Source organism: Drosophila sechellia, chromosome X (assembly GCF_004382195.2).
Source record: "Drosophila sechellia strain sech25 chromosome X, ASM438219v1, whole genome shotgun sequence".
Taxonomy (NCBI): domain Eukaryota; kingdom Metazoa; phylum Arthropoda; class Insecta; order Diptera; family Drosophilidae; genus Drosophila; species Drosophila sechellia.
Genome location: NC_045954.1, coordinates 19,303,430 through 19,329,437, shown reverse-complemented (window position 1 = coordinate 19,329,437; position 26,008 = coordinate 19,303,430). Strand labels below are relative to the sequence as shown.

General features: G+C 44.7%; 7 protein-coding genes across 8 annotated transcripts; 3 read left to right on the top strand and 4 right to left on the bottom strand.

Moving 5' to 3' along the window:
* The first annotated feature begins 58 nt into the window (after positions 1-58).
* Positions 59-1,092, top strand: LOC6614960 (NADH-cytochrome b5 reductase-like). The gene has a single exon (XM_002039341.2). The coding sequence runs from the start codon at positions 89-91 to the stop codon at positions 1,040-1,042; it is 954 nt and encodes a 317-aa protein (XP_002039377.2). The 5' UTR covers positions 59-88; the 3' UTR covers positions 1,043-1,092.
* Positions 1,093-2,694: 1,602 nt separating this feature from the next.
* On the bottom strand, positions 2,695-3,733 carry LOC6621434 (glutamic acid-rich protein). The gene is given in 3 exon segments (XM_032725621.1): positions 2,695-2,941; positions 2,944-3,346; positions 3,457-3,733. Coding segments are annotated over 3 exon segments (753 nt in total). The 5' UTR covers positions 3,718-3,733; the 3' UTR covers positions 2,695-2,852.
* Positions 3,734-3,803: 70 nt separating this feature from the next.
* LOC6614958 (band 7 protein CG42540) lies at positions 3,804-5,658 on the bottom strand. Its single transcript, XM_032725623.1, is given in 4 exon segments — positions 3,804-4,103; positions 4,171-4,271; positions 4,274-4,579; positions 5,401-5,658. Coding segments are annotated over 4 exon segments (780 nt in total). The 5' UTR covers positions 5,570-5,658; the 3' UTR covers positions 3,804-3,899.
* A 641-nt stretch (positions 5,659-6,299) lies between these two features.
* LOC6614957 (band 7 protein AGAP004871) lies at positions 6,300-10,001 on the bottom strand. Of its 2 annotated transcripts, none has more exons than XM_002039338.2 (4): positions 9,821-10,001; positions 7,411-7,927; positions 7,176-7,341; positions 6,300-7,093 (listed from the first exon to the last, which is right to left on the bottom strand). In XM_002039338.2, the coding sequence occupies exons 1-4, from the start codon at positions 9,999-10,001 to the stop codon at positions 6,866-6,868; spliced, it is 1,092 nt and encodes a 363-aa protein (XP_002039374.1). In that variant the 3' UTR covers positions 6,300-6,865. The 2 variants fall into 2 exon arrangements, with proteins under 2 accessions (XP_002039374.1, XP_032581511.1); XM_032725620.1 differs by lacking the exon at positions 9,821-10,001 and adding an exon at positions 8,278-9,112 and having other exon boundaries at positions 6,866-7,093.
* A 1,514-nt stretch (positions 10,002-11,515) lies between these two features.
* On the bottom strand, positions 11,516-13,336 carry LOC6614956 (chitinase 3). The gene has a single exon (XM_032725619.1). It carries the CDS (start codon positions 13,251-13,253, stop codon positions 12,342-12,344), a length of 912 nt encoding a protein of 303 aa, XP_032581510.1. The 5' UTR covers positions 13,254-13,336; the 3' UTR covers positions 11,516-12,341.
* Positions 13,337-13,774: 438 nt separating this feature from the next.
* On the top strand, positions 13,775-16,618 carry LOC6614955 (uncharacterized protein F54F2.9). Its single transcript, XM_002039336.2, has 3 exons — positions 13,775-14,559; positions 15,367-15,574; positions 15,652-16,618. The coding sequence occupies exons 1-3, from the start codon at positions 13,883-13,885 to the stop codon at positions 16,330-16,332; spliced, it is 1,566 nt and encodes a 521-aa protein (XP_002039372.1). The 5' UTR covers positions 13,775-13,882; the 3' UTR covers positions 16,333-16,618.
* Positions 16,619-18,651: 2,033 nt separating this feature from the next.
* On the top strand, positions 18,652-25,088 carry LOC6614954 (innexin inx5). Its single transcript, XM_032725618.1, has 3 exons — positions 18,652-18,977; positions 22,565-23,999; positions 24,348-25,088. The coding sequence occupies exons 2-3, from the start codon at positions 23,265-23,267 to the stop codon at positions 24,870-24,872; spliced, it is 1,260 nt and encodes a 419-aa protein (XP_032581509.1). The 5' UTR covers positions 18,652-18,977; positions 22,565-23,264; the 3' UTR covers positions 24,873-25,088.
* Positions 25,089-26,008: the final 920 nt, after the last annotated feature.

Here is a 26,008-nt window from a genome sequence, read left to right as displayed (position 1 = left end):
TGACAACGACTAGACAGATGTCTGGCTAAAAGTCGCCAGATTTCGGACTACGCTAGCCTGGTATCGATAGCTTCGATAGGCACAGGAAATGTTATCTTTTTTGGAAGATTTGAAGGAAAACGAGGAACCGCTCCAGGATTCAGACTGCTGCGGCAATGGCTGCACCAATTGCATCCTCGACAACAAGCCACGGCCAAGCAACCGCGTCCTGCTGGCGGGCAAGCGGAACGTGATCCTGAGCTACACGAAGTTCCGCCTGTTGGGGCGGGAAGAGCTGGGGTCCGGACCCAATGGACAGCTGCTGCTCTTGCACTTTGCTCACGCAGCAGACGAGGAGGATGGCGAGAGACCGGGGGACACGGTGCTTGACATCCCGCCCGGCCACCATGTGATGCTCCGCGTCGGCTGCCTGCTGCGTCCGTATTCGCCGTATTGGAGCGACTTTGTGGCCAAAGAGTTCCGCATCCTGGTGAAGCTGCAGCCGGAGGGACCAATGTCTCGGCACCTGCAAGCTGTACAGCCCGACGATCTGCTGGAATTCCGTGGTCCCATCGGGCAATACGTACACGATCCACAGCCGGCCAAGTGCATCTATATTATCGCCCAGGGAGTTGCTATTGCACCCACTCTGCCGCTGGTTCGGCAGGTGCTGGACAACGAGGAGGATATGAGTCGCCTGTGGCATTTGGTGTGCGCTCGTGACCTGCAGCATGTCTACTTTCGCGAGGAGATGCTTGAGTTCGCCCAGTTCTGGAACTACAGGAGCTGCCTCTACCTGCCGCATCAGCAGTGTGACTCCTCCGCTTGTCAGGAGGCGGGCCACTGTGCCCAGCAGTGCCCTCAGCTCCGGGACAATCTACGCTACAAGGAGACGGCAAAGGTGTCCCGATTAGATGCCGCCGAACTGGCCACCCACCTCAATCCCGCGATTCCCGGACAGCGCGTCCTCATCGTGGCTGGAGATTCAAGTTTTCAAAAGATCATCGCCCAAATAGGAACACAATCATTGGACGTAGATCCGGCAAACATTTATATGTTGTAATTGCCGGGAGAAACTGTAGATGCTTATAAATATTTGATATTGTTTATGAATTTGTGATCGTACAAGTTTTACCGAGAGTTTTATAGTTTTTATACCCGCTACTCGTAGAGTAAAAGGGTAAACTAGATTCGTTGTAAAATATGTAACAGGCAAAAGGAAGCGTTTCCGATCGTATAAAGTATATATATTCTTGATCTGGATCAAAAGCCGAGTCGATCTGACCATGTCCGTCTGGAACTATAAAAGTTAGAACTCTGAGATTCAGCATACAGAATTTATAGACAAACACGCAGCGCAAGTTTGTTGACCCATGTTGTCACGCCCACTCTAACGCCCACAAACCGCACAAAACTGTCACGACCACACTTTTGAAAATTGTTTAGATTTTTCTTCGTTTTATTGTTTGTCTTGCGAATTTACAGTATCTGTATACCAAAAACGCTGTGACCACGCCCATCCTTTCACCAAAAAAAACGCCTAAAACTACCACGCCCACACTTTTTGTAAAGTAATGTATGTATATATTGGTATGCCTATGCTTTGAAATTTTATGTAAAATCTGGAAAAGCTGCCACATAGGTAGCAGTAAGCTTGTTTAATTCCAATTAATAAATTTAAAAATAAATAACTGAAAAAAAAAGAAAAAGCACACACTTTTGAACAATTCTTAAATTTTTCTTATTTTATTCCCCAATATCGATCGATATCCCAGGAAAATGATGAAGTTTCGCGTTCGCATTCACAATAGCTGAGTAAAGGGTATCTGATAGTCGGGGAACTCGACTTAAGCATTCTCTCTTGTTGTTATCTGTAAGTTATACTTGTTTTATATACTTCCAACTAAGTATCTGAGTGTACTGGAAAGGGATTATTGGGTGCTTCTATAAACGAGGCCCAGTTCACTTCTTCTTTTCCAGCATAAGTAATCCGAATAACTCCAACTACTTTAAACAATTTGTTCTAAGATGAAATTCGCTCAAGCACTTAAGGTTCTGCTAGCTACTATTAATTGGCAAGTTACAGGGAATCTGTACTTGTCGCTACCGAATAAATATCTATGGTTTTGGCCATCCAGGTACCTCTAATGACCGAATACTTGGATCTTGAAGCCATGTCGCTGTCGGCCAATCATTTACTTTGTTCCATTTACTTTGATACCAAAAGTATCGATGCGGATTAAATTGCCTTTAAAAAGCCGACTGGATCGTAGGTTTCCGCAGTAATTAATACAATTGACCGTCTGGTCACTGGATTCTGGGTGGTTTGTATCGAAAGGAACATTGTCAACATCTTATTTGACCTCCTTTGTCCATGACATGGTTATGATTCCATTTGACTATTAGTGACCCAATCTCATTCAAGTCATCCCAAGTGGATGATATTTTCAGGAATCACCCCATTCCCAGTTGTAGTAATCTGAACACCAAACTAAGAAGGCGCAAGTGTGGTGCGGACTAGTGCATACCCTGTACCTTGATTTCGAGAAACAAATGTGTCCGTGCCTTAACATTTCACTGGCTTGTTTATATTCAATATATTCGGTGCCTGATCCTGGGCCCTAATTGGTGAAGAGCTTTTTGATTGTTTCCCCCATGACGAATTAATATAAAATAATTTAAATTACTTACAAACAATAAGAAACTGTATACCAGCGAATTCAGTTTTATTTTGAAGCAAGCTTTGTGTTACAAGACAAATACAAAAAAAAAGAAGTAATCTGGGTTATATATTGTGATCTGATTCAAAGTATTTTAATGATGGCTGGGAGATCGCTCTAGTTATTTTATAAATTTTTGGGCTTCGGAGTTTTTTAGTCCTGTAGCTTCAAGCTCGTAATGAAGTCAATGAGTAGCTTGTCGTGCACATGTTTGATCAGCTCAACAGGCACGGCTTCCCCAACTGGGATCCCTTCCAGGTGACGATGAAGTAAACCGTGTCACCAAACATGTAGCTGTACAGCGGACCAACCGAGCATTCCTAGGCGGCACCCATGTGCTTTGGTGACGGCGTCGAACCGGCCTCCTCGGGTTTTTTCTTTGTCGGCTCTCCCTCCTCCTGGTCATCCTCGTCGTGCTCTTCTTCTTCCTGCTCTTCATCCTCCTCCTCTTCTTCTTCCTGCTCTTCATCCTCCTCCTCTTCCTCCTCCTGCTCTTCCTCCTCCATCTCGTCCTCCTGCTGCTCTTCATCCTTCTGCTCTTCCTGCTCCTGCTCTTTTTCATCCTCCTCCTGCTTTTCCTGATCCTGCTCTTTCTCTTGGGACTCCAGTTGGGTCTTATTGGAATTGCTGCCGCCAGCGCCACCAAGATTCCCTGAGTCGCAGCCACTAGCGCTCAATTCCAGCTCTGCCTGTTGTACATCCAACTCTGGGACTCCAGTTGGGTCTTATTGGAATTGTTGCCGCCAGCGCCACCAAGATTCCCTGAGTCGCAGCCACTAGCGCTGAATTCCAGCTCTGCCTGTTGTACATCCAACTCGACGAGCAGCCGAACCAGCTCTCCGCAGGCCGGATCGTCGACTCGCATGCGCTTTGGTGGCGGTGAAGAACCGGCCTCCTCAGATTTTTTCTTTGCCGGCTCTTCCTGCTTTTCCTTCTCCTGCTCTTTCTCCTCCTGCTTGTCCTCTTCCGCGGGGTAACCACCTGCGGTGTTGTTGAGGCTGTGTTCTTTCTCCGACATCGTTTAGCAATAAAGTTCTCTTGAAAAAGTAAGCCAAATAAATTCACGTGCAATCGTAAAATGAAAATGACAGCCGAAATGACAAGTTTCCTATAGCAGGTGCTGCCAACTCGTGTGGATTACGTTTATTAAAAAGCAATAAGACATTATATTTTCAAACTCTGGCAGTCCTTAGATTCAAATCATAGGTTGGTCTTTGGCCAAGCGGCATGTGCGTCTAAAACTAAGTTATCGGACTTCTCCGGCGATTGCTTAAGTTCTGGTGGCGGTCCCATCAAGTGGGCGTACTTGGCCAGGTACGGAGTCAGCAGCTCCATGGGCAGAGGGAAGATGATGGTGGAGTTCTTCTCGGCGGAGATACTGCTCAGGGTTTGCAAGTAGCGCAGCTGTGGTGACAGGGAATTCGAATGGTAATCAGTGCTCAACGGTTGATTTTTCTAGGACAACACCCACCTGCAAGGCCGATGGACTGGCGGAGATGACGTCGGAGGCCTCCTTGAGCGCTGTGGCGGACATGCTGTAGTCCTCGACCTGGATGACCGCGTAAAGGGGATGCGATAGTAGACCACCGCGTCCACGGTGACCGTCACGGAATCCTTCGTCAGCATCTCCTTCTGCGGCACATTGAAGGTAACCGTGCGCAGGTCCACCTTGCGGTACTCATCGATGCACGGCAGGATGAAGAACATGCCGGGACCACGAGCTCCGCCGCTCAGTCTGCCCAGCCGGAAGATGATCGCCCGCTCGTACTCCGCCACCACCTTGAAGCATATGAAGATGGCGATGGGCGATGTGATGATGAAGATCAGCACGGAGAACAGGGTGACCACCCACTCCATGCAGCCCTTGGGCTCGTTCTCCGCTGCAAAGAGATGTTAGGAATATAAATATGAAATATTCATCTACAAACTGGACATTTCAGGCGAAAGAAAAACGTGGATAAGGCCACTCCAATTCGATGGCCAAGAAGAAACCCTAGTATCTCTAAGTACCTTCTTTTTCATCATTAACTAAAACAGATGATGGACTATGTGACAACTTGAAAAAGAGAAAGCTGTGAAAAACAACAGCCACCACACAAATGATGGGGCCTCAAGGCCTCAAACAAAAAAGGCTCCGGATAAACACCAATCAGCCCCTTATCTTGGAGGTCAATAGAAATTCCTACGATTAAAACATCGATTCGAATGGCAAATGCAACTTATATAGACTGATGTGATATATATGCGCTAATACAACTAGAATGTCGTAGGAATTGACGATTATATGGAAATACGGCTATCTAGTCTGATAAAGCGACAGATTCATTATTTTCATTCATTATGTTTGTATTTTTAGAACGTAAGTTTCGTATTTTTAGAACTCCTATCTAGTAAATACTAATAACAGAATCAATCGGTTTTGCATGTCTGAAATATTATAGAATTTTTTAAGCCAAAAACAAACTTCTCACGCGATCAAAATGCTGTTGCAATCTTATCTAAACCAGCAATTCCAAGAACTCGTATCTCAATCGATCCCAAGTGATTAGCGCTTGACAGTAAGTAAAGTTTAAATCGTTGCGACAACGTAATTCTTTAATAATAATAATTCTCCTAATATTTGCATTTTCAGAAAGGATGGGTCATCATCTTGCTGCATCTATAGTATGTATCTAAGGTTACGCCGATTCCGCCCGCTTACAAGTTTTGAATCCACGGTACTGCTGAGTGGTGCCGGGCACTCGAAGAGCCGGCTCGGGCGCCAAGCCGGCGGAGCCCATGTTGACCATGTAGGCCGTGGAGCTGGTCGGGCCGGAGTTGCGCATATCCTCGTAGTTGGCGTACACGGGCGAATCCTGGTGCGGCTCCATTGCTGGTTCTGTGCTGGCTGGCCTCCGTTCGTTGCTCTCCGGTCAGCTATGGACGCGAAACTGTCGCCAGCGGCCAGCGTCGCTAAGGCCAAACTGAATGCCCAAAAGCGTTCTCACGTGATAAGAGCGCACTGTTCTCCCAGATACGAAGTATCGCATTGGCATTATCGCTCCGCTGAGCTGCCGAGCGGCTCAAATGCGAGGGCACAGTGAGAGAAAAGAAGCGCTGCAAACCACAAACCACCTCAGCCGCCTGAAAGAGGCGATCTCTAGTTGTACATCCTCTACAACAAACAAGTTTTCGTTCAGTGTATCTACGCCCGGGGAAGCACCAAGAGCCGCTCTGTAAGTCGAGAGCCATGGGTCACCCCGGATGACTCACTGCACTGCACTGCGCCGAAAGAATTGACAACTGGAGGCGTACTTCCAGATTATTCCACATCAGGCCCAAGAGCGTCCAGCTATCTCAGCTGGAGAGCACAGAGGCGCAGCTCCGCTTTGGGGTCACGGGGGTAGGCTACTCCAGACATGGCTTGGAGCCACCCGTTGGTGACTCAACTCTGGTCTGTGTCACATTAGCGCCGAAGAGCTTATCTGCCACACTCGCTGAAGTGGCATGCAAATCTGAGTTGTTTAGATAAGCGAAGAGCAAGTATTTATGTACATACATAAATTTACATATAAATGTAAATTTTGGTGTTTCAAAAAAGGGTCAGAAGTGAAAAAAATGTGTGTTTCAATCATTCGGTTTATTTAAATGGTTAGCTTTTACCCAGGTGTGTAGATAACTATTATTATCAATTCTTAAGATACAACACAAAATTATGGGTTATTTTAAATATAACGTCTCTACTTAAAACGACTGTGAATGAAGAAAGAACGACAAGAAAAACAACAAATATTTCGAGGCATGATGCTTGGAAAAGCCTCAGATAATATTGCATACTTAATTCGACAAATTAGAATAAATTCTAAAAAAAAATCATTTTTAAAGTCCAAACCAAGTTAGAATCTCTACAGAATCTTGAGAATGCCATGGCACTTTCATTGGTTCGATGGCTTTAAAGCAGCCCAATGCCATTCGAGTTCTTTGGTGACTCATTTTCCGGGGTTTTCCAGCCAGTTCCGCTTTCTGTCGCTGCTGCCGCCGTTCCACTAGAGCAAGAAACCCACGATGTCGTCATCGTCATCCGCCGCTCCCGCTGCAGCCGCTCCGCTCCGCTGTTGCTTCTGCTGCCGCTGCAGCTCGCAGCGATGCAGTGCCTCCAGATATGGTTGCAGCACCGACATCGAGCGTCACTGGTGGTGTTGGTGCTGGTGCCGATGGAGTGGCGTGCCAGGGGCTGCTGGAAGTTGTTGTTGCTGATGCTGCTGCTGTTGGAGCTGCTGCTGGTGTTGCAGTTGCAGCTGCTGCGAGTGTGCGTGGGTGTTCAGGAAGGGCGTGAGCAGCTCCATGGGCAGCGGGAAGATGATGGTCGAGTTCTTCTCGGTTGAAATGCTGCTCAGTGTTTGCAGGTATCGCAACTAAGTGGAGAAGAGAAGGAACAAATGAAACCATTTGGGCCAGTTCCAAATGTCCGATGGATGGATTCTGATGGAGGCTCACCTGCAGGGCGGATGGACTGGCCGAGATGATCTCGGAGGCCTCGCGGAGAGCCCTCGACGATTTCATCTCGCCCTCGGCGGCAATGACCTTGGCCCGCGCCTCCCTCGCTGCCTCCGCCTCGGCGGCCATCGCCCGCTGGAGGGCAGTTGGCAAGGATACGTCCTTGCTGCAAGCGGATCATGGATAGAGAGGATCATGTCATGATGTCATGACTTCTGGCAGTGGGGCTACTCACATCTCCACGCGCTCCACCTTAACGCCCCAGGGATCGGTGGCCTCGTCCAGGGACATTTGCATGGTGTGCGAGATGGTCTCGCGTTCGGTCAGCAGCTCGGAGAGATTCCTGGTGCCGAGCACATTGCGCAGCGTGGTGGCCGCCAGGAGACTCGTCGAATGGCTGTAATTGTACACCTGGATGACCGCCTTCAGGGGATCGCTGATGCGGTAGTAGACCACCGCGTCCACCGTCACAGTGACCGAATCCTTGGAGAGCACCTCCTGCGGCGGCACGTCAAAGGAGACGGTGCGCAGATCCACCGGATAGTAGTCGTCCACGCAGGGCAGCACAAAGAAGACCCCGGGACCACGGGCTCCGCCGCTGCGCAGACGCCCCATCCGAAAGATCACCGCTCGCTCGTACTCGGAGACCACCTTGAAGCAGATGAACACCGAGATGGGGAAGGTCAGCACCATGATCAGCACGGACACCACTGTGGCCAGGATCTCCACGCAGCCCATGTCATCGTTTTCAGCTGCAAGATTTAAAAAAAAAGTAATTCGACATAGATTCGACATCATCATGGAGCATTGATTGGTTAGTATGATGATTAGCTGGTATGATTGTTTTGAAACTTCTGCTTAGGACATTCAGCTCTCCCAACATTGTAATATTTAATACTACATACCATATATATATATATATAAATATTATTAACTTTCTGAAGAATGCGCGTAGTGTTGTGTATTTCCAGATGAAAACTACATATGTATCTTTACAACTGCTGGCCAAACTAAAAAAGTTGCAGTTGGGTTTGGCAAATCGTTGGGATCTTCCCACGGAAAGGCGAGCAGTGACTGACCCAATAATGTGCTTTCCAATTACCTATTTTATGATCCTTTCGAAATGGCCGCTGTTTGTTTGTTTACAATGAAAAGTGGCTTCGGTGATCGGCCTGATTGTTTCGATTGCGCCAGCATATTCCACGGTTGGTTCTGTTTTTTTTTGTTTTTGTTTTTGGGGCAATTAACTTGTACAAATTGCTTTTGATCTAGTACGAATGCCAGGAGTTCCATAAATACCCAGCAACGGGCTGTCTTGGCTTTTTATGCTCGACTAACTATGTACATGGCTGGGCATTTTTGTTTATGGCTATGGACCAGACATTGAATATGATCTCTGATTTCCACATCTCCACAACTGGCCATGTTTACGCCCGTGCCTGGCTGTTGCCCATGCCGCCGCTCTGTTTATCTCTCGAGTTTCGACCGTTCGATCCGATCCGATCCGTGCCGCTCATCCGTACCGGTCCGCACCGATCATCTCTATTTATTTTCATATGTCGGCGCACAGTTTATATTGCATACTTCATAGGTGGTCGCGACGATCGATCGATCGATCGGTCGATGGATACGATTCAACGATTCACTTCGATTCACTGGTGATTCACTGACTCACCTCGCGCCTTGATTATGGTTTCGTATCGCAATCGCATTAATCGCACATTTGGCCGATTTATGAACTATGCATTATGAATTATTCGGGAGCACTAGGGTTCTGTGGGGTGGGTGAGGTCATGTGTGCGGTGGGAAAATGTGAAAAACTATTTGTATCTGGCAGTCAATGTGCGTGTATTTTTATGGGCTAAACAAATCGCCGAGCGAATTATTTGGCTATATGCATCTGGAAATCCGGTCCAAATATCAAGGAAGTCTTGGCCATCTGCGATCATTATTTCATTCGCTTTTTAATCAGGCTACAAGTACTTCATTGTTTGGCCCAAATGTTTTGGCATTAGAATGTTAATTGAATGAATGAATTAAAGTAATCAATAGTAAGATTCTCATAATCGCTTCATTCAGCCTTTCAGCAGATAGATATAGTTCATATATCATTAAAAGTTACCTAGTAGTAAAATTAATAAAATGCTTGTGCTTTTGTTTATAATACTGCTATTGAAACAATTAAACTTAATTCAATAACTAGTCTCGTACTTCACTTATTTTAATATAGTGTTTGTTAATTCCTAAGAATATTTCTCCATCCTGTGATGTTAAGATACAATATTATGATCTACGGATTCTTCACTTAATAAATAATAATTAAAAAAAAAAATAATAACTAGTCTGTTTATTTAAAGTAAATCGTTACGTAAATGGTTTTTCTTATGCGTATCTTGATTAAGGTCATAAAAACTTTCGAATAAAAGTGCTCAAGTTTTGTATATTTTCCGAATACCTCGCTTTTTGTTTTTGGTTTTTGGATGAACATTAATTATACCATTGTTTATTTGGCTATATCACTTTTAGTTCGTTTTTAACAAGGCGCAACACAAAATGTGAATGATTTTTAAGAAGTTAATCCGATCAATGTTAAATGGAATGTCCCACATGGGGTTAGGTTCTTAACACTTCTTCGCCATGCTTACAGGTCTTGAGTCCCTGGTAGGGCAGGGAGGGGGGCGGCGGGATGTGGACCGCATGCTGCGAGGACTGGTGCTGCGGAGTGAGCGGGAAGGTCTCCGTGGAGGAGGAGGCCTGTATGCCACCCGATCCTGGCGAGCCGACGTGCAGGCGGGCGCGGTGCTGATGCGGCGAGGCAGGATGCATTGCGGCAGGACACGTTCTCGGATCGGATTGGATCGGAGGGAATCGATTTCCACTCCACGGATATCGGACGGAAACTGGTCGAACTGGAGAACTGCACGCGTCCAGCGCACGTTTCAAAATGAGCACGCCAAGAACGAACACAAAGCCAAACGCAGAGGCAAAGACAGGAAGTATCAAACTATTCCAAATACCAATCGGTGTCCCGACTAGCAGATACCATATACAAATTAACTTTAATTTGGATTTGTATATTTTATGCAAAGATACGTAAAAGAGAATCCCAAAATATTGAACTTCGAAATGGAACAATTCTCTTTTAAGTTTCCGAAAATACCAAAATCGTATAACAAAAATAATCTATATTCCTAAATTTGTTTTAACAAGAACATTCAATTCACAATGGCACACTAATTATTATATATAGAATGAAAGTTCATTGATTAACTATTTATTATGTGATCAATAGATTATTTGAAAGTTTAATATGAATAATTTCCTAACGTGTATAAATTTTTAATTAATTGCAGCTAAAACTTCTCAAATCTTTGATATATTACCAAATAGTAAACGAATGTTTCATAAATTCATTATACCCGCTGGATCCCACATTTTATTGGGTATCATAAACTGTATCCTAGACAGAGGTGAAAACACTGGCAGCGGCAATCGTTCGGCTCATTTCACACATTCTCGTGGCCGAACGATTTTCCCGCTTTTCCGAATTTTCCGGCATACACTAACGCACGCGGACTGGATCGTTTTGTTGGCAGTTTAGTTCTTTTTGTTTAAATTATTGAAACGAGCCACGAACAACTTCGCAGATGGAGATCATTTATAAACCACTTCATCGAGAGCATTCGGCAGCTCCTCGCTCGTCTTCCATTATTTCGTAACTTCGTTGTGCGTTGCCCATGTGGAGGTGGGTGGCTGCACGGAGGCTCCTCGTCTCCCATTTGTCTAAATCAAGACGCGAGGAACAGGCGCTGGTGATCTATTATCACCAAAGGTCACAGCTCCGGACGCACAACAATTGGTGCCCTCGAATCTCCAGGGGAATCTGGCCAGTGGAACGGAGGCGATTGCGTGTTCCCATCCATAAAGCATAAATGAAGACATTAATGGGTTAACCGGAAGATTTAGTGCAAGAGATTTGAATACACGGGGCTGGCAAGCATAAATCATGATTTACACTACCAAAATGAGTTTGGACAAAAATTATAAAGGCAGAAATTAAATTTGGATTCTATGCTCCTAACTACTAAGATATATACTAAAGATTTTAATCACATCCCTGTATTATTAGTTCTTAAAAATATCACATAAATATCTGTTTTTATCTAATTTCCTTTTAATTGGTTGCTATCATTTTAACGAATTATTATTATAGTTAACGTGACTTTCAAGACTGCGGTTGTTTGCATTTTACAGAATAAACTATTAGTTTTCTTTTGAAAAGGAAAAATGATATCATAGAGGCACAAGTAGTGCCCGCGGCTCTTAATAAATAAACTCCATTTCCAAGTATATCATTTTTTAGCCGTGTTGCTTTATTGTAGTTGTTATATTGATAACAATAAGAAATATGTATATATATATATATTCATATTTATGTATATACACATGGTGTGCAATAATCTTGCTTGTTTCAGGCCGATTGATTGTGTTTTTGGTTTCTGCTGATTTTTTTGAGTGAGTGCTGCTGCTTGGTTGCGTAAAGTAAATGCGAATAAATCACCTCGAAGCCTCGGCGATGGAGAATATCATGTGTAAAGGTGTATATAGAGCTGGTTCGTAAGGCACATTACGGCTAGATTGTGGATGCAATGAGTGGTTGCTAATTGCACTGATGCTGATGCTGATGTTGATGGTGGAGAGTTCGATGCGATTGGTCGCAGCCTTCGATGTACAGCAGCCTAAGTAGATATATGTATATATGGGTACATAAAAGTGTCGGTATCAATTTGATTGCTAACAAATGCTTGACAATAATCCAAATGCTTAAACTTAAGAGTCCACTCGAATTTAGTGTTGAAAATCAGTTGGTTTTAAATTCAATTTGGCCGCTCGGAAGGGTATCCTAGCCACGCTGCAAAGCGAATCCCTTTCTCCTCCTCTTCTAATTGACTGAGCAATATCATAGTTTTGTTTCGTCCTCCTGCCGCCTCCTCTGCTCTCCGCTTCTCTCACTCTGCTTTCGATCCGGAGACCTTGCATTGAATGCAAGCACGTCCAGTCGTGTATAACTTAAACAACTAATAATCATCCGAGTGCGCCGGAGGAGGCGTTGGAGCACCCGGAGAAGTGGCCGCCCTTGCCGCCAGCCTGTCGTCCGCGCCTTCGTCAGTCGTTGTACATGCCGTCCACCAGGAAGTCCATGCGACGGTAGTGCCTGGTGCTCCACATGTCGCGGAAGCGGCGGTACATGATGGTCACCACGCCGATGGCCAGAGGAACGGTCAGCAGCACGGTAACAATGGGTACCACATACCCGTTCTCCCCGTGATCGGCAAGATTACTTCCAGTAAGACCCTGCACCAATGGCTCTGGGGGCGTGGCCAATGGCTGGGTGGGAGCGCCCTTTGTACCTGGCTTATCCTGACCCTTCTCCAGCTCCACCATATCCTCCCCCTCCTGGTGTATATCGGTGCTGAAGACTAGCGGGGGCTTCATCGGCTTTGGCGTGGTTGCGATGATGGTTGAATTGACAGCTTTGGTGGTGGCTGTGGCGGTGTGGGTGCTGTTGGTCGGGGATATTGCCCCACCGTTGGTGGACGAGTTGTTCGGCTTGGTGACATCCTTCATGGACTGGCCCTCGGTGACTATGGCTGATCCTGCAGCTGGCTTCGCCGTGGTGGTGGTCGTGGTGGAAGAAGTTGTAGTGGAGGTCGTACTGGTCGCCTCCTTGGCCGCCTTTTGCTCCACAGCCGGCTTGGAAGTGACCAAAGGCATGGTGGGCACTCTTGTATCGGTGTTTGTTAGATTTTTGGCTTTGCCTGCATTTTCTGCTGTGGCCGTTTTATTCAAGTTCTTGTCGTGTTGAAACACAGCTGCACCCTTACCCGGCACCAGCTGGCTGGCAGCTCCCGGAGATCCAGATTCCAATTTCGATCCTGCAATAACTTTGGCCTGCAGCACGTTCGTCGCATTGGCCACCACTGGGGCGTCCTTGGTGGCGGAGTTAGCTGTCGGCTTCTGCTGGCCCGAGACCAGGACCAGGATGCCCAGCAGCCACAGCACATGGAGCAGCTTCATTGTCGTCTGATTTCTTATTCTTATAAGAGTGAAACGTCGCGTCGCTTATATTCATTTAGTTGCACAAGTGATGCACCATAGAGAGTTTATCGATAACCGTCGACAGTGTTGTGCGTTTTGGCTAGAAACAGGTGAAAAACGTGTATCTAGTGAAAACAAAATTGGGTACAGAAAGAGAATTTATATTAATGTTTTTTAGGAAGCACTTGACAAATGTTATGAAAAAAGAGCCGAAATCAGTTTCTCGTTAGTTAGATTGTTAGATATATTACATAAACTATTTGAAAACAAATAATTATTAATTATTGAGCCAAAAAAAAAATATATATAGTTTACATTTATCTAGTTATAGAATTGGTAAAGTAAATTATATTCGCAAAATATCAGAAATTCGTAAAAAAATGACAAATTTTGCAAATATCTAGATAGATACCCAGATGGGTACACAAACCTTACCGAGTGGTGGCAACGCTGGTGTGACGGCTGCTGACGTTGCCACTTTCCAGCTGAGCCCATCCGTGTTTGCTTGCGTGTGTGTGTATTTGTGGTGCGTGCGTGGGTCTGGCGCATTAAATTTGGATTTTACTCCGATTTGGACCTGACCTGGATTCGGAACTCGGACCACGACGATGATGCGACTGGACCTGACGCTGGCCGGCCTCCTGCTGCTCTGCGCCACTGGCGCCAGCGCCTGGCACTCGGAGGAACTGGAGATCTTTGACTTGGTCGAGGAGGTAAACCGCAACTTCTACGAGTTCATGGGCATCAACCAAACGGCAACGGGCGCCGAGGTGAAGCGCGCCTTCCGCACCCTGTCCATTGTCCTGCATCCGGACAAGAATCCGGCCGAGGATGCCAACATCCAGTTCCGCAATCTCGTTTCCATCTACGAGGTTCTCAAGGATCCGTCGCGCCGAGAGAAGTACGACCGGGTGCTGAAGGAGGGCATGCCCAACTGGAAGTCTGCCCTCTACTATTACCGACGTATGCGCAAGATCGGGCTCTACGAGGGCGCCTTCATCTTGTTCCTGATTACCACCGTGGGCCAGTATCTATTCGCCTGGGCGGCATACCTCGAAAAGAAGTACACCGCCGAACAGGTCTTTGGCACCAAGCTGAAGAAGCTGCAGAAGAAGAACAAGAACATCGACATGGACGTAATCCTTAGCGAGATACCGATGCCCTCGCTCCTGAACACCCTGCCCATCCAGATCCCCTTGGCCCTGTGGAACCTGCCGCGCACCATCAAGAACGGATTCAGCAAGGCCAACGAACTGAAGGAACTGGCCCTGGAGAAGCGCAGGCAGTAAGTGGCAGGGTTCTACTGGTTACCTTACGTTTTTGCGTTATTATAGGGCCAAAACATGCATGCGTGTTTTACAATTAGTCTTATTCCATTGTAGTTATCTTCGGGTTGTACGATTTTGTTATTTCATTAAGCTTCTATATCGAAAGGTCCAGGCAGGGAAAGTATAAGTATATATTTTGCGATGTATTTAAGACGACCTTGTGCTAGGAGTTTGACGGACCTCTCTTACTTTAGTCTTCAATATCTTAGTATATAGGGTAAAAACAGAATCTAATTCTAGTTTTGTATTGCATCAGATTTTGACTACTTACATTGCCACTCTTATCGTTCTTTCGCTGTGGTTTCTGTAAGTTCATTGCATGCAGAGTGATATCATTTAGTATTAAAAGTTGAGTAGTTTCTTATTTAAGTTGAGATTTTGGCCATAGCCTTTAGTTAGCATTTCATATTCACAAGCTAGAAAAATTCTCCTAAATATATAGGCAATTCAATTAATAAACAAAGGAACAAAACGATATTTCACCATGCAAACACATTTTATGCTTTCCAAAAAAGGTGCTCATGAGTGCACCTTAGGATGACTGGCACCATTTGATAGGTTCCGAAGAAGGAATACTGTCAGTCTTTGTGTCGCAAGATAATCAAATGAAACTGAGCATTCTGTATCTTGATATGACCACAGATAAGGTACTCAAATTCGATTAGCGTAGAGAGCTAACAAGCTAACAAAAATCGTGTGGGAAGTGTACCCAAAACCTTTGCTGTAGTAAGAAACTAATTGATTCATCCTCTTTGCAACCACAGGGAGCTGGAGGCCGCCCGTCGTCAGGAGCAACTGGAGCGGGAGGCCGAGGAGCAGGCGCGCCTGCGCAAGGAGCACAAGGAGAATCTGCGCAAGCGCAAGCAGAACAGCAAGGCTCCAGAGAAGACCGAGGAAGAATTGCGCGGCTATTCGCAGATTCAGACTCGTGAATTGACCGATGACGATGCAGTTCGTCCAGCTTCCCAGAAGGTATAAAGCCGGCCCTATAGAGTTCCCTGTTCCCTAGTATATTAGAAACCCAACTAACTGCATGCTTTTACTTTTAGAGCACAGTGAGCGGCGGCTTCTGGACTGACGAGGATCTTACCGAACTGATTCGCTTGGTGAAGAAGTATCCGGGCGGAGCTGGCAGCCGCTGGAACACTATCGCCGAGTCGATGAACCGCAGCGTTCAGGAGGTGACCTTCATGGCGGCCAAGATGAAGGAGAACGGCTACCGCATTCCCGGCCAAACCGACAGCGTGGCCGAGGCTCTCGTCCAGGAGTCCCAGCAGGCGCAGCGTAAGGAAAAAGTAAAGAAGGCAGCCGCAAATGCAGGCGCTTCAGCCGAGAAGAGCATGCTCATTCCGGAGACCAACTGGACGCAAGAGCAGCAGCGCGCCCTGGAGGCGGCGATAGTGAAGTACCGGAAGACGGCCGGCGGAGACCGTTGGCAGAAGATCGCCAACAGTGTGCCGGAGAAGACCAAGGAAGAGTGCCTGGTGCGCTACAAGTATCTCTGCGAGCTGGTCAAGACGCAAAAGCGTGCCGAGGAGGAGGCCAACGAGCCGGACGAGGATGCGGCCGCCATCGAGGAAGAGCTCCCCGGAGAGGAGCCCCTTGCGCCGCCAGAACCGGAAGTGGCGCCAGCCGCCAAGAAGCTCAGCAAGCGGGAGCAGCGGCGCCGTAAGCGGGACTTATCCAGCGGCGAGGACTCGGACGATGCATATCAGTACGAGATCAGTTAGTCGGAAACCCGGCTCCCGCTCTGTCCTCCTGCTGCGGCAGCTCCTCGCGTGGCTCAAACCTAGATGTAATTGAATTTTTTTATACTTTGCATTAAAGACTCTCTGGCATAGCATTTTAGACCTTGCCAATCCTAATCCGCGGCCCGATCCCCTGCCCCTTCCTTTCCTTCGGTTTCCATCACCATGTATAGCGCTTATCTTATGTTTTGTACATAATTCTATATTGTAAACATCTAAATGTCGATTAATTCCTTTGCTAAGTAAACGAAATGTGAAAGGAAGTGAATAGGGAGAGAGTTTTTGATGGGTTCTTGCAGGGATAAAGCCATCGATGATAGATAGGTGGGACTTCGAGGTTAGTAACTAATAAAATAATAATCAAAACTATCAGAAGTTGACAAAGTTAGTAGGTGCGGCAGCATAATCACTACATATACATAAATCATAAAAGCATTAAAGACATACATACAATATTAAATCAAATTATTATGTACACAAACGCGAATATTTAATTATTATTATTGCCTTTTTAAGCCGTCATTTGCAAACTTATCTTTTATGTCAATTGCGGCTTTAAAGCCATCAAAGTCAAGCACTAACCAATTATAATTCCCAGTTGGCTGGAACCTGTCAGCCATGAAAGAGGAGTTTCCCTTTCAGATTTATTATTCATCAAAATTAAGTTAAGCACTTTCGGCGGTTCTTGCCGATTTTTGGGAGTCTTAGCCCCAGTCCGCGACTAATCAAAGATACCAATTCATTATTAATGTGGCTGGCAGGCGGATTATTGTGGGGCTGTGTGTGTGGATAACCTTGGAACGTTTGGCTTTTAATTGCGCTCGGCTTACATTTGATGATTATTGGACTATGACTGTGACTCTGAACGCCGGCAACTCCTCGCTTTTGGTTGGCCGGTCCGGTTGGGTTGCTTATGGCCAACTCGATGCGCTGCCTCCTGCCAACTTGGTCACCCATCGAGTTTGCATTGAACTTAAAACTCTCGTGCACTAGAGTCACCAGACTGCGACAACCAGACCCACTACCAAGATCCAAGACTCGAAGCCCAAGAATCCAAGCTCTAGAGCTCCGCACTCAAGTGTAGGCGCAGCAGAGCTCGTCAAACTGTCCACCACAGCTGGTTAAAGTCGCTTGGATGACAACTGGAAACCCATTGCGAATCGAACTTCGAGCTGAATGCTCTTTGCTTTGTGGACGAAGGAACTTTCAGGAGGCCCCTTAAAAGTTTGATTTAAGTCTCAGGATATAACTAATAACACGAATTTTTCACACAATACAAATGCTCTTTTTTAGATTTATTGAAAATAATTAGCTTACAATATAAATCTTATCTTTCTTTGGATAAGTGTTTGAATGTACATAAAGTAGAAAAATAGAATTAATAGACAACATATATGTATATAATAATGTTGTAATTATATTTTCATGTGGCTTGCATAGAGATATAATAAATATCTAAATAAACATCAAATAAATATGGATATATCTTATTTCTTAACAATTACAAAATATTTTTTTAATTTTCCACGGTTAATTAAGGGTTGTTTTAATTACTTTCATTGAGTTATACTTGGAGTTACTTTTTAATTAATCCTTTTGAACTGATGCTACTGGAAATTCGTTGGTTTCCAGTTTTTTATTGGCTCTCCATTGCGATTACTTTGATAGGTCATATGTATAAAAATTTGTTTTTATGGCATAACCAGACCGACGACCAACTGCTCCCCGTTGCAATTCAAACTAACTAATACGCTCGCCAAAGTGCAGCGAGAAAAAACAATAAAAGTGAAAAACCATTTCGAGCGGTTTGTCAGCGTTTCAAGGGCGATTTTAGTCGCAGCTCAGCTCGGTTGCATGTGCATGTGCGTACGTTCGTATCTACGTATCTCTACTTATTATGTCCAATGCCAGTGGCTGACTGCAGCTGCCATTTGAGCACTTCATTTCCATTGAATTTCCATTTCGCATTTTGCATTTTGCATTTTCCATTTGGCGGCAATCGCCATTTCCCAGCTGACGCAGCTTGGCCTTCAACTTTAAGTTCAAGCGGCAAGTTCACCTGACGTCACGTACCCACAGGTGGGTCCAATTCTGATCATGTCTCGGACTCGCATTCAGATTCTTCTGCGAACGAGGGAAAACCCGAAGACCAGACCCCGAGCAGAATAGAGACTGTAGACCAGAGATGAGAACCCAGAGCCCAGAACCCAGAACGATAATAACCAGTTTTTGGCCATAAGCCGCGCGTTTTGCTCGCGTTTCTCGGTTTGCCGACTTTAAAAACCTGGCGACTATATCGATATGGTGAGTCGAACTCACTCAGTCGAAAACGGAGTGTCAGACGAGGCGGTTCACTGATTGCCACTTAGCTAGCATTCAACTTACTTGTTAGATCAAGCGCGGACCTAGAAACAACATCACTTTTTTTTGTTTTAATCCCCATATAAAACATCTTTTTTTTGTTGTTTGAGTTCGCGAGTTTTTCACCCAGAAGAGAAATGACAATCTATGGGCTGTTGGTGCAGATCATAATCGTTTGTAACTAGCCATCTGAAGAGTCCCCCTTCCGAGGAGGAGCAGCCATGGCACCGCCCCAAGAGCAGCCGGAGGATGATATTATCACCAAGGTGAGCGCTCGACGAGATTGTGAATCAAAGCTAGCAATTAGCAGTAAGCAATTGGTTCTGGAAATACGGTCATCTGTGTTCTAGAGTGTACATTATGGAGAGTGTAATCCATATGGATTAGGCTAGGATTCAAGTGATAAATGCGTCTGTTTACAAAACTATTTCTCCTTTTGTTGCTATGTAAACCAAACATTCTAGGGTATATGAGCACTAAAAGTAACGAGTGGAGTGAATATTCATTGAATATATACCATTTCTGTAGAGAAATATTTGTTGTTAATAATTTATCAAAAATAATTGATTTAATACAGCCACATTCAAGTTATGAAGTTTGTTGCTATGTAAACCAAACATTCTAGGGTATATGAGCACTAAAAGTAACGAGTGGAGTGAATATTCATTGAATATATACCATTTCCGTAGAGAAATATTTGTTGTTAATAATTTATCAAAAATAATTGATTTAATACAGCCACATTCAAGTTAGCATTTTTGTTTTTTTTTTATTTTTGTATGTACTTTACTTACTTTACTTAGTACTATTATTGTACTTTATTTTAGATTTTAAAAAAGTATACAACATTTTAAAAAGAGGTACTCCATGGTCTATTCATTCCCCACACAGCTGGTGCTTATAGTTTAGCGGAAATTTGCTAATCACCACATGCAGAGCATCCGAATAGATGAAGTTAGCATTGATCTGTGGGATTGCTAATTCGCTGAGAGGTTAGTTATTTCCAAAAAAAGCCGAGCTTGTGGGGCACGGTCAAGGCTTTGGAGCCGAAGACAATATAATTCGTTTTGAATAGCGAATGGTTAGCTAGGAAATCCATTTTGGTGGCGCGGAAGTAGAATCCGCTGCCAAACCAGTTGGCAAAGGGCCTATTTTATTGGGCCTCCCAGTGTTTCCCATTAATTTGTGGTTACAACATCGCCACTCGTTTGCTAATTGGCCAGGTATACTCGTATGTACATAATTATAAATCCAAATACGAGGGAATTTGAATCGACTGGAGTGAGTGAACTGCGAATGCATTTCGTGAATGAAAGGTTAGTCAAGGTGAGTTCACCGCTCTATTCCCCAAAAACCAAACCTAAACCTTGAGAGAAACTTTTGAACTGCGTTTTGGCTTTGGAAAAGGTGCCCCAACCTTAAACAAATAGTCCAAGATCACACGAAAACAGAACAACGAAATTGATTATTAAAAAGAAGTGTTCTGGCAATTAGCAGCATCTGTCATCTAAATTAGTTTTTTTATTCAGACGCTTAGCTCCATTAGCGATCAGCAAATGAAGGAGGCTGCACTGTTTTGTGAATGAAGCCCCAAAAAAGTCATAACAATAATAAACAACTAAAGAGCTAACAAATTGAACTACTACTTCTTGAGGTTAATTGGGGTAAGCTGATCTCTGATTATGTCGGCGATCTAATAAAGTATCCGAGATCTTTCACTTTCCTTCCGCCAATTGTGGACAAAAACACCTGGCAAATGTTGCAATCCAGCCGAACACTGAGAAAAATACTTGCGTTCACTTGCGACTAAGGGCTTAATTCAATTAAATACTAAAATAATAGTATATGCTATAAAACCTTTAGCATTTGTTTGCGATACTTATGGCTTTCTTCGTATGATGTGCACGACTTTGGTCGCAGTGCATCTACCTAAACGACTTGACCAGGCCCACGAAATTAATTCTGGCCATATGCAGAAGGGGACATTGAGATATGGGCCTGCGCGGAACGCCTCCTTCCATGCTCGTAAATAATAAACAATTGTTTTTGCGACCAAGAGATACAGATACACGAACTGCGCTTGTGGCGACTGCTGCCCAGTTAAGTGTATCTATAGCCATAATGCTACCTAGCCAACTGGCTGGCTCAGGAATATGATGACAGTCGATTTTTCTAGCCAGCTCTTTTGGCACTCGAGTGCCAGCACGAGTATCTCGACGTAAGTATCTGTGCCTTTGCGCTCCAGTATCTTAATTGTTACTGCGCTCAGCGTTGCGGAACGCCGATGTCCAAGGGAGTGGGTACTGGAGTTCCGAAAACGAATCAGAAATATAATCAAAAACAGTAGTCAGAAGCGAACTTGGCGTCAGATGCTATCTCAACTTCTTACTATCATAGAAACTATCTAAAATGTAGTGATCAAGCATATGAGTACATTTATACCTGTGATTTCATCACAAAACTATGAAATTGCTATAAAAAGAACATTAAATTAATTGGTGATTTTCCTACGTAGTCAAGTACCTACCATCTACGTAATTCTTTCTTGTAAAAAAAATATTAAATCCACTTAATACGCCAAGCAGCGAGCAGAACAAAGAACCAAACCACACATCTGCCAGAACTTCCGCATATTTCATTTTGAATTTCAAATTCGGACAACAAAAAAAAAATGCCCACTCATCGCGCCCAAATAAATTAATAACAATAAAGTATTGAAGTTACAAATGGCAGCCGAACGAGAAGCTCTTAACGCTCAATTTGGCGCTTTGGAGCTCGATCGGTGGATCGTGACGAGACCCCTTCGCCATCCCCTCCACAAACAAGTTGTTCTGTTGGTTTCGAATGCCATTGGAGGTCAAGTTCAGGGAACACCAGTTTATGGTTTTTTTTCCATCTTCTGCTGTGCCGAAGCTCAACGATTCGGATTGCAGGCGGAGGTGCCAAAGTATCTGATTGCTCAAGTATTTAGATACTTTGACAATGGCGCTTGACGCGAGTTGTTTGAATGCGATTTCCAAAGTGCCAGGAAGTGATGATATTCTATACCAAATTCAATTTGCCGTTTTCGAATTCGAGATAATTGGGTTCTTGTTCGAAGTTAAATTCGGGAAAATACAATATTGTTCAGCTGAGTTAAATGCTCTTCAAGTTTAAATTTTCTTCCTGATTATTGATTTTTATAATGCCTGTTAAACTCAGATGTAGTTAATTTAAAAATTTGATTGATTCATATTTGGAGAAGGCACAAAAGTAGGCACGTTTTCAGAAACCTTAACATTGGATTTGGTTTGTAATTATATTAATGCTACCGGAACAGCAAGTTCAGTGAACTTGGTGTCTTGTCAGCTAAATATGTAAATTATATTTAAATATGACAATTAACTTTGGCAATTGCTCCACTAGCTCTTTATCACTTTTGCCGATTTGTTTTTTGGTTTGGGATTTCCAAAAACGAACACACTCGTAGTGTTGTATACGATAATAAATATTTAAGGGTATTTTCCATAGAGGAATCTACTTTTCATCACTATGCACATAGGTTTCAAAATATGTAATATGTAATATATATCATATATTTATCAATATAATGAGCTAAGTCCCATCTTTTCCTCACTGCATATAATATATAACATAAATTATTATCACCCAGACCCATTTCGAATGTCGCTGCTTATTATTTCATGCACGATTTATATTAGATGGGTTCATTGTGTTTGCTCTTTTTGTCGCTTGTAACTTCAGAAAGAAGAAGGTGATACATATTTCTTGGACCTTGAAGGTCATCGTCAGCGGACTTTACAAGTTTATTTGATTTATGGTAATTAGCTGCGTGCACCTTGCCTAATTGCAGATACCCTCGATAATTGGATTCCTGAACTTGGACTGACTGGCGACAATTGGATGACTTTGGCCCCCCTTTTACCCCGAATTCGATGAGCTGACCAGCTGACCTAGAGAGCCAAGGCTGAAGTGCTGAATCATGAGAATTATAGCTAGAAATCTGTCATAATCTTACGGCTAACAACAAACGCTTAAATAAACCAGCAATGTGAGCAAAGCTATTGGGTTCTTGTGTTTAAGTAGGAAATGCCCGAAAGTCGGCAATGGACTTTGCAGCCTTTGGGCTGTAAAATAATTTGGGTAATCGAATATTCAATCGAATGTACAACACTGGTCGGCAGTGACAGGACCCAACTGACATACTGCCAAGTTCCAGAGAGAAATGGGGAAAAAAACAAGTAGGTAATAATGACGGCACGGACAAAAAAATATGTAAAACCAAGCGACGATCTGATCTGTGAACTGGCTAGCATCCTCGGTCGGCAATTCGATTGCATTCATTGTCATCCATCGAAGATCGAAGATCGAAGTTATCCGAGGGGCAGCATAGATAGGGCTAAAACCCGGACGAAAACCAGGACACAGGAGGATCGGAATCGGGAAGAGGAACGGGAACGGGAACATAAACAGGTAGCACCGCGAGGCGAAGAGAAGCGGAGCGGTGAGAGTTGGAAGCTGTCCTCGAGGAACTCTTCCCGGAGGCAGAAGAAATGTTTTCGGCGGTGAAGCCGCTCTCCAAGTATCTCCAGTTCAAGTCAATACGCATCTACGACTCCGTCTTCACCATCCACTCCAGGTGCACCGTGGTCATCCTGCTCACCTGCTCGCTTCTCCTGTCCGCGCGCCAGTACTTCGGGGATCCGATCCAGTGCATCAGCGAGGAGAAGAACATCGAGTACATACAGTCCTACTGCTGGACCATGGGCACCTACATCCTCAAGCAGGACACCTTCGGCGATCAGGAGCAGGCGCTGGTTTCCTCAAGCCAGCAAGTCTCCCCTAACTCTGCCTTCTTCTCATCCGCCACAACCAACGCACCGCAGTCATCGTCGAGAGTCCGCTCCAGAACCCACTTCACATCGAATCTGCGCAGGATTGGCGAGTACAACGAGGCCTACGCGCGGTCCCTGTCGATAGCCGAGGGAGTGGGCCCCGAGGTCCGTGGCCAGACGGAGCGGCAGTACCTGCGCTACTACCAGTGGGTCATCATCCTGCTGCTCTTCCAGTCGTTCATCTTCTACTTCCCCTCATGCCTGTGGAAGGTGTGGGAGGGCCGGCGGCTGAAGCAGCTCTGCTCGGAGGTCGGCGAGGCGCTCCTCTCGGAGGAGACCTACAACACCCGGCTACGCATGCTGGTCAAGTACTTCACCACCGACTACGAGGACATGCACTTCTGTTACATGGCCAAGTACGTCTTCTGCGAGGTCCTCAATTTCCTCATCAGTGTGAGTAGGGTTTGCGGTCAAGTTTGAGTCAAATACACCAATGGAGTTCAGCGGGAACTTCAATTTTGATGTTTTTTTTTTTAAGTTAGGGAATATGACGAGGAAAAAACTTACAGAATCTTATAACATATATGACTTTAAACTTTTATGAACACTTTCCGTGGGTTTTCTTAAAATATACATAATGACTAACATTAGGACTTTCTTATAAAGCATAATAGTCTATAGGACATCTAAACTTTTGGATTTTGTATGGTAGTTTTTTGTTATCGAAAAACTAATATATCACAAGATATGGTTACTATTTTTGCCACAATTTTAATCCAACTTATGGCATCCAATCCGCAGGTGGTGAACATAATCGTGCTGGAAGTGTTCCTGAACGGATTCTGGTCGAAGTACCTGCGCGCGCTGGCCACCATTCCGTTCTACGACTGGGATCGCTGGAACCGCGTGTCCTCGAGCGTCTTTCCCAAGATCGCCAAGTGCGAGGTGCTCAAGTTCGGGGGGAGCGGCACGGCGAACGTGATGGACAACCTGTGCATCCTGCCGCTGAACATCCTGAACGAGAAGATCTTCGTCTTCCTGTGGGCGTGGTTCCTGCTCATGGCCCTGATGTCCGGCTTGAACCTTCTGTGCCGGCTGGCCATGATCTGCAGCAGGTATCTCCGAGAGCAGATGATACGCAGCCAGCTGCGTTTCATGACCAAGCGGCATGTGAAGCGTGCCCTGCGTGACCTGACCATCGGCGACTGGTTCCTGATGATGAAGGTCAGCGTCAACGTGAATCCCATGCTCTTCCGGGACCTAATGCAGGAACTTTGCGAGCTGCGCACCTCCGAATCGGGCAGCACCCTGGAGAGTCCCGTCTAGGATAGCTAGTGACCAGGACCACGGAAAGGATTAGGATCCCCAGTTCGCCTCGTCCTCCGACTGCCCACTACCAATTGACGTTGCCGTCGTTCGTTAATTCGTGCCCTTATCACATGCCTAAATCTGTATATTACATATAATTCCTCTCAATTCCTTTAAAAATTCTGTACTTCTATGTTTTAAGACAATAAGCGAGTAAAAATCTATTTTAAGTCACGCTATTTTGTAAAATATTGTAAAATACGCAAATATGCTTGGCGGAAGGGAGAAACCCGTGCATTTTCGGCTTCAGCTCATTTATATTTTTTTAAATGGTTAAATGTATACAATGAGTACTATCATAATATATCGTAAAACACATATTTTGCATACTTTTATATAGTTCTAATACTATGTTATTTGAAATCTTAAGCAATACTCTTCTGGCATTTTAAGTTTGCTTCTATATACGAATTAACTTTGTGATGAGCCGCCGCTTCTACTTTTGCTATCTTTGTTGCTGGCATTTAATGTGCATTGTTTATAACTAGTTGCTGCCATAATTTCGTCATTTATATTTTGCTGGGACGATCCCCAAGCTCCAAGCTCCAAGCCCCCAGATTCCCTCGATCGTCGTGGTTTCAGCATTGTTTTGCGCACATTAACAACGCAACTCGCTCGCATTTGGCCGCCTTCGCCACGCCACGCAACTTACTCACTCGCACTCACACTGGCACTCGTTCAGCTGAATGAATGTAAATATTATTCAAAAGCCATTCGTGTGGCGTTTAATATGCCCCGCACTCACGTGGGGCATATCAGCTGGAGAACCCGCTTGCCGTGACTCACCAGCTGATAAAAGAATTCTGCAGAACTGATTCTTTTGCTGCATTAGTAAAGAAAATGACGATCCTAACATAGTTTGAATGAGACACTCCTCATTATCGCACAAGATTCCCTATCAATTTCTAGCGCTCGAAACTGATAAAGATGGTGATTGCGACTGCATATGAATTTTGAATTGGTGCAGACAATGAAAGACTGATAAATATTTGACTTAATTAGCAATTTTTGTTAATATTTGTGTCAACACGTTGGTTACTTTTGTAAATGTGACGTAACATGTTGATAAGTTCTTAAGGAAGGAAATTTACAGA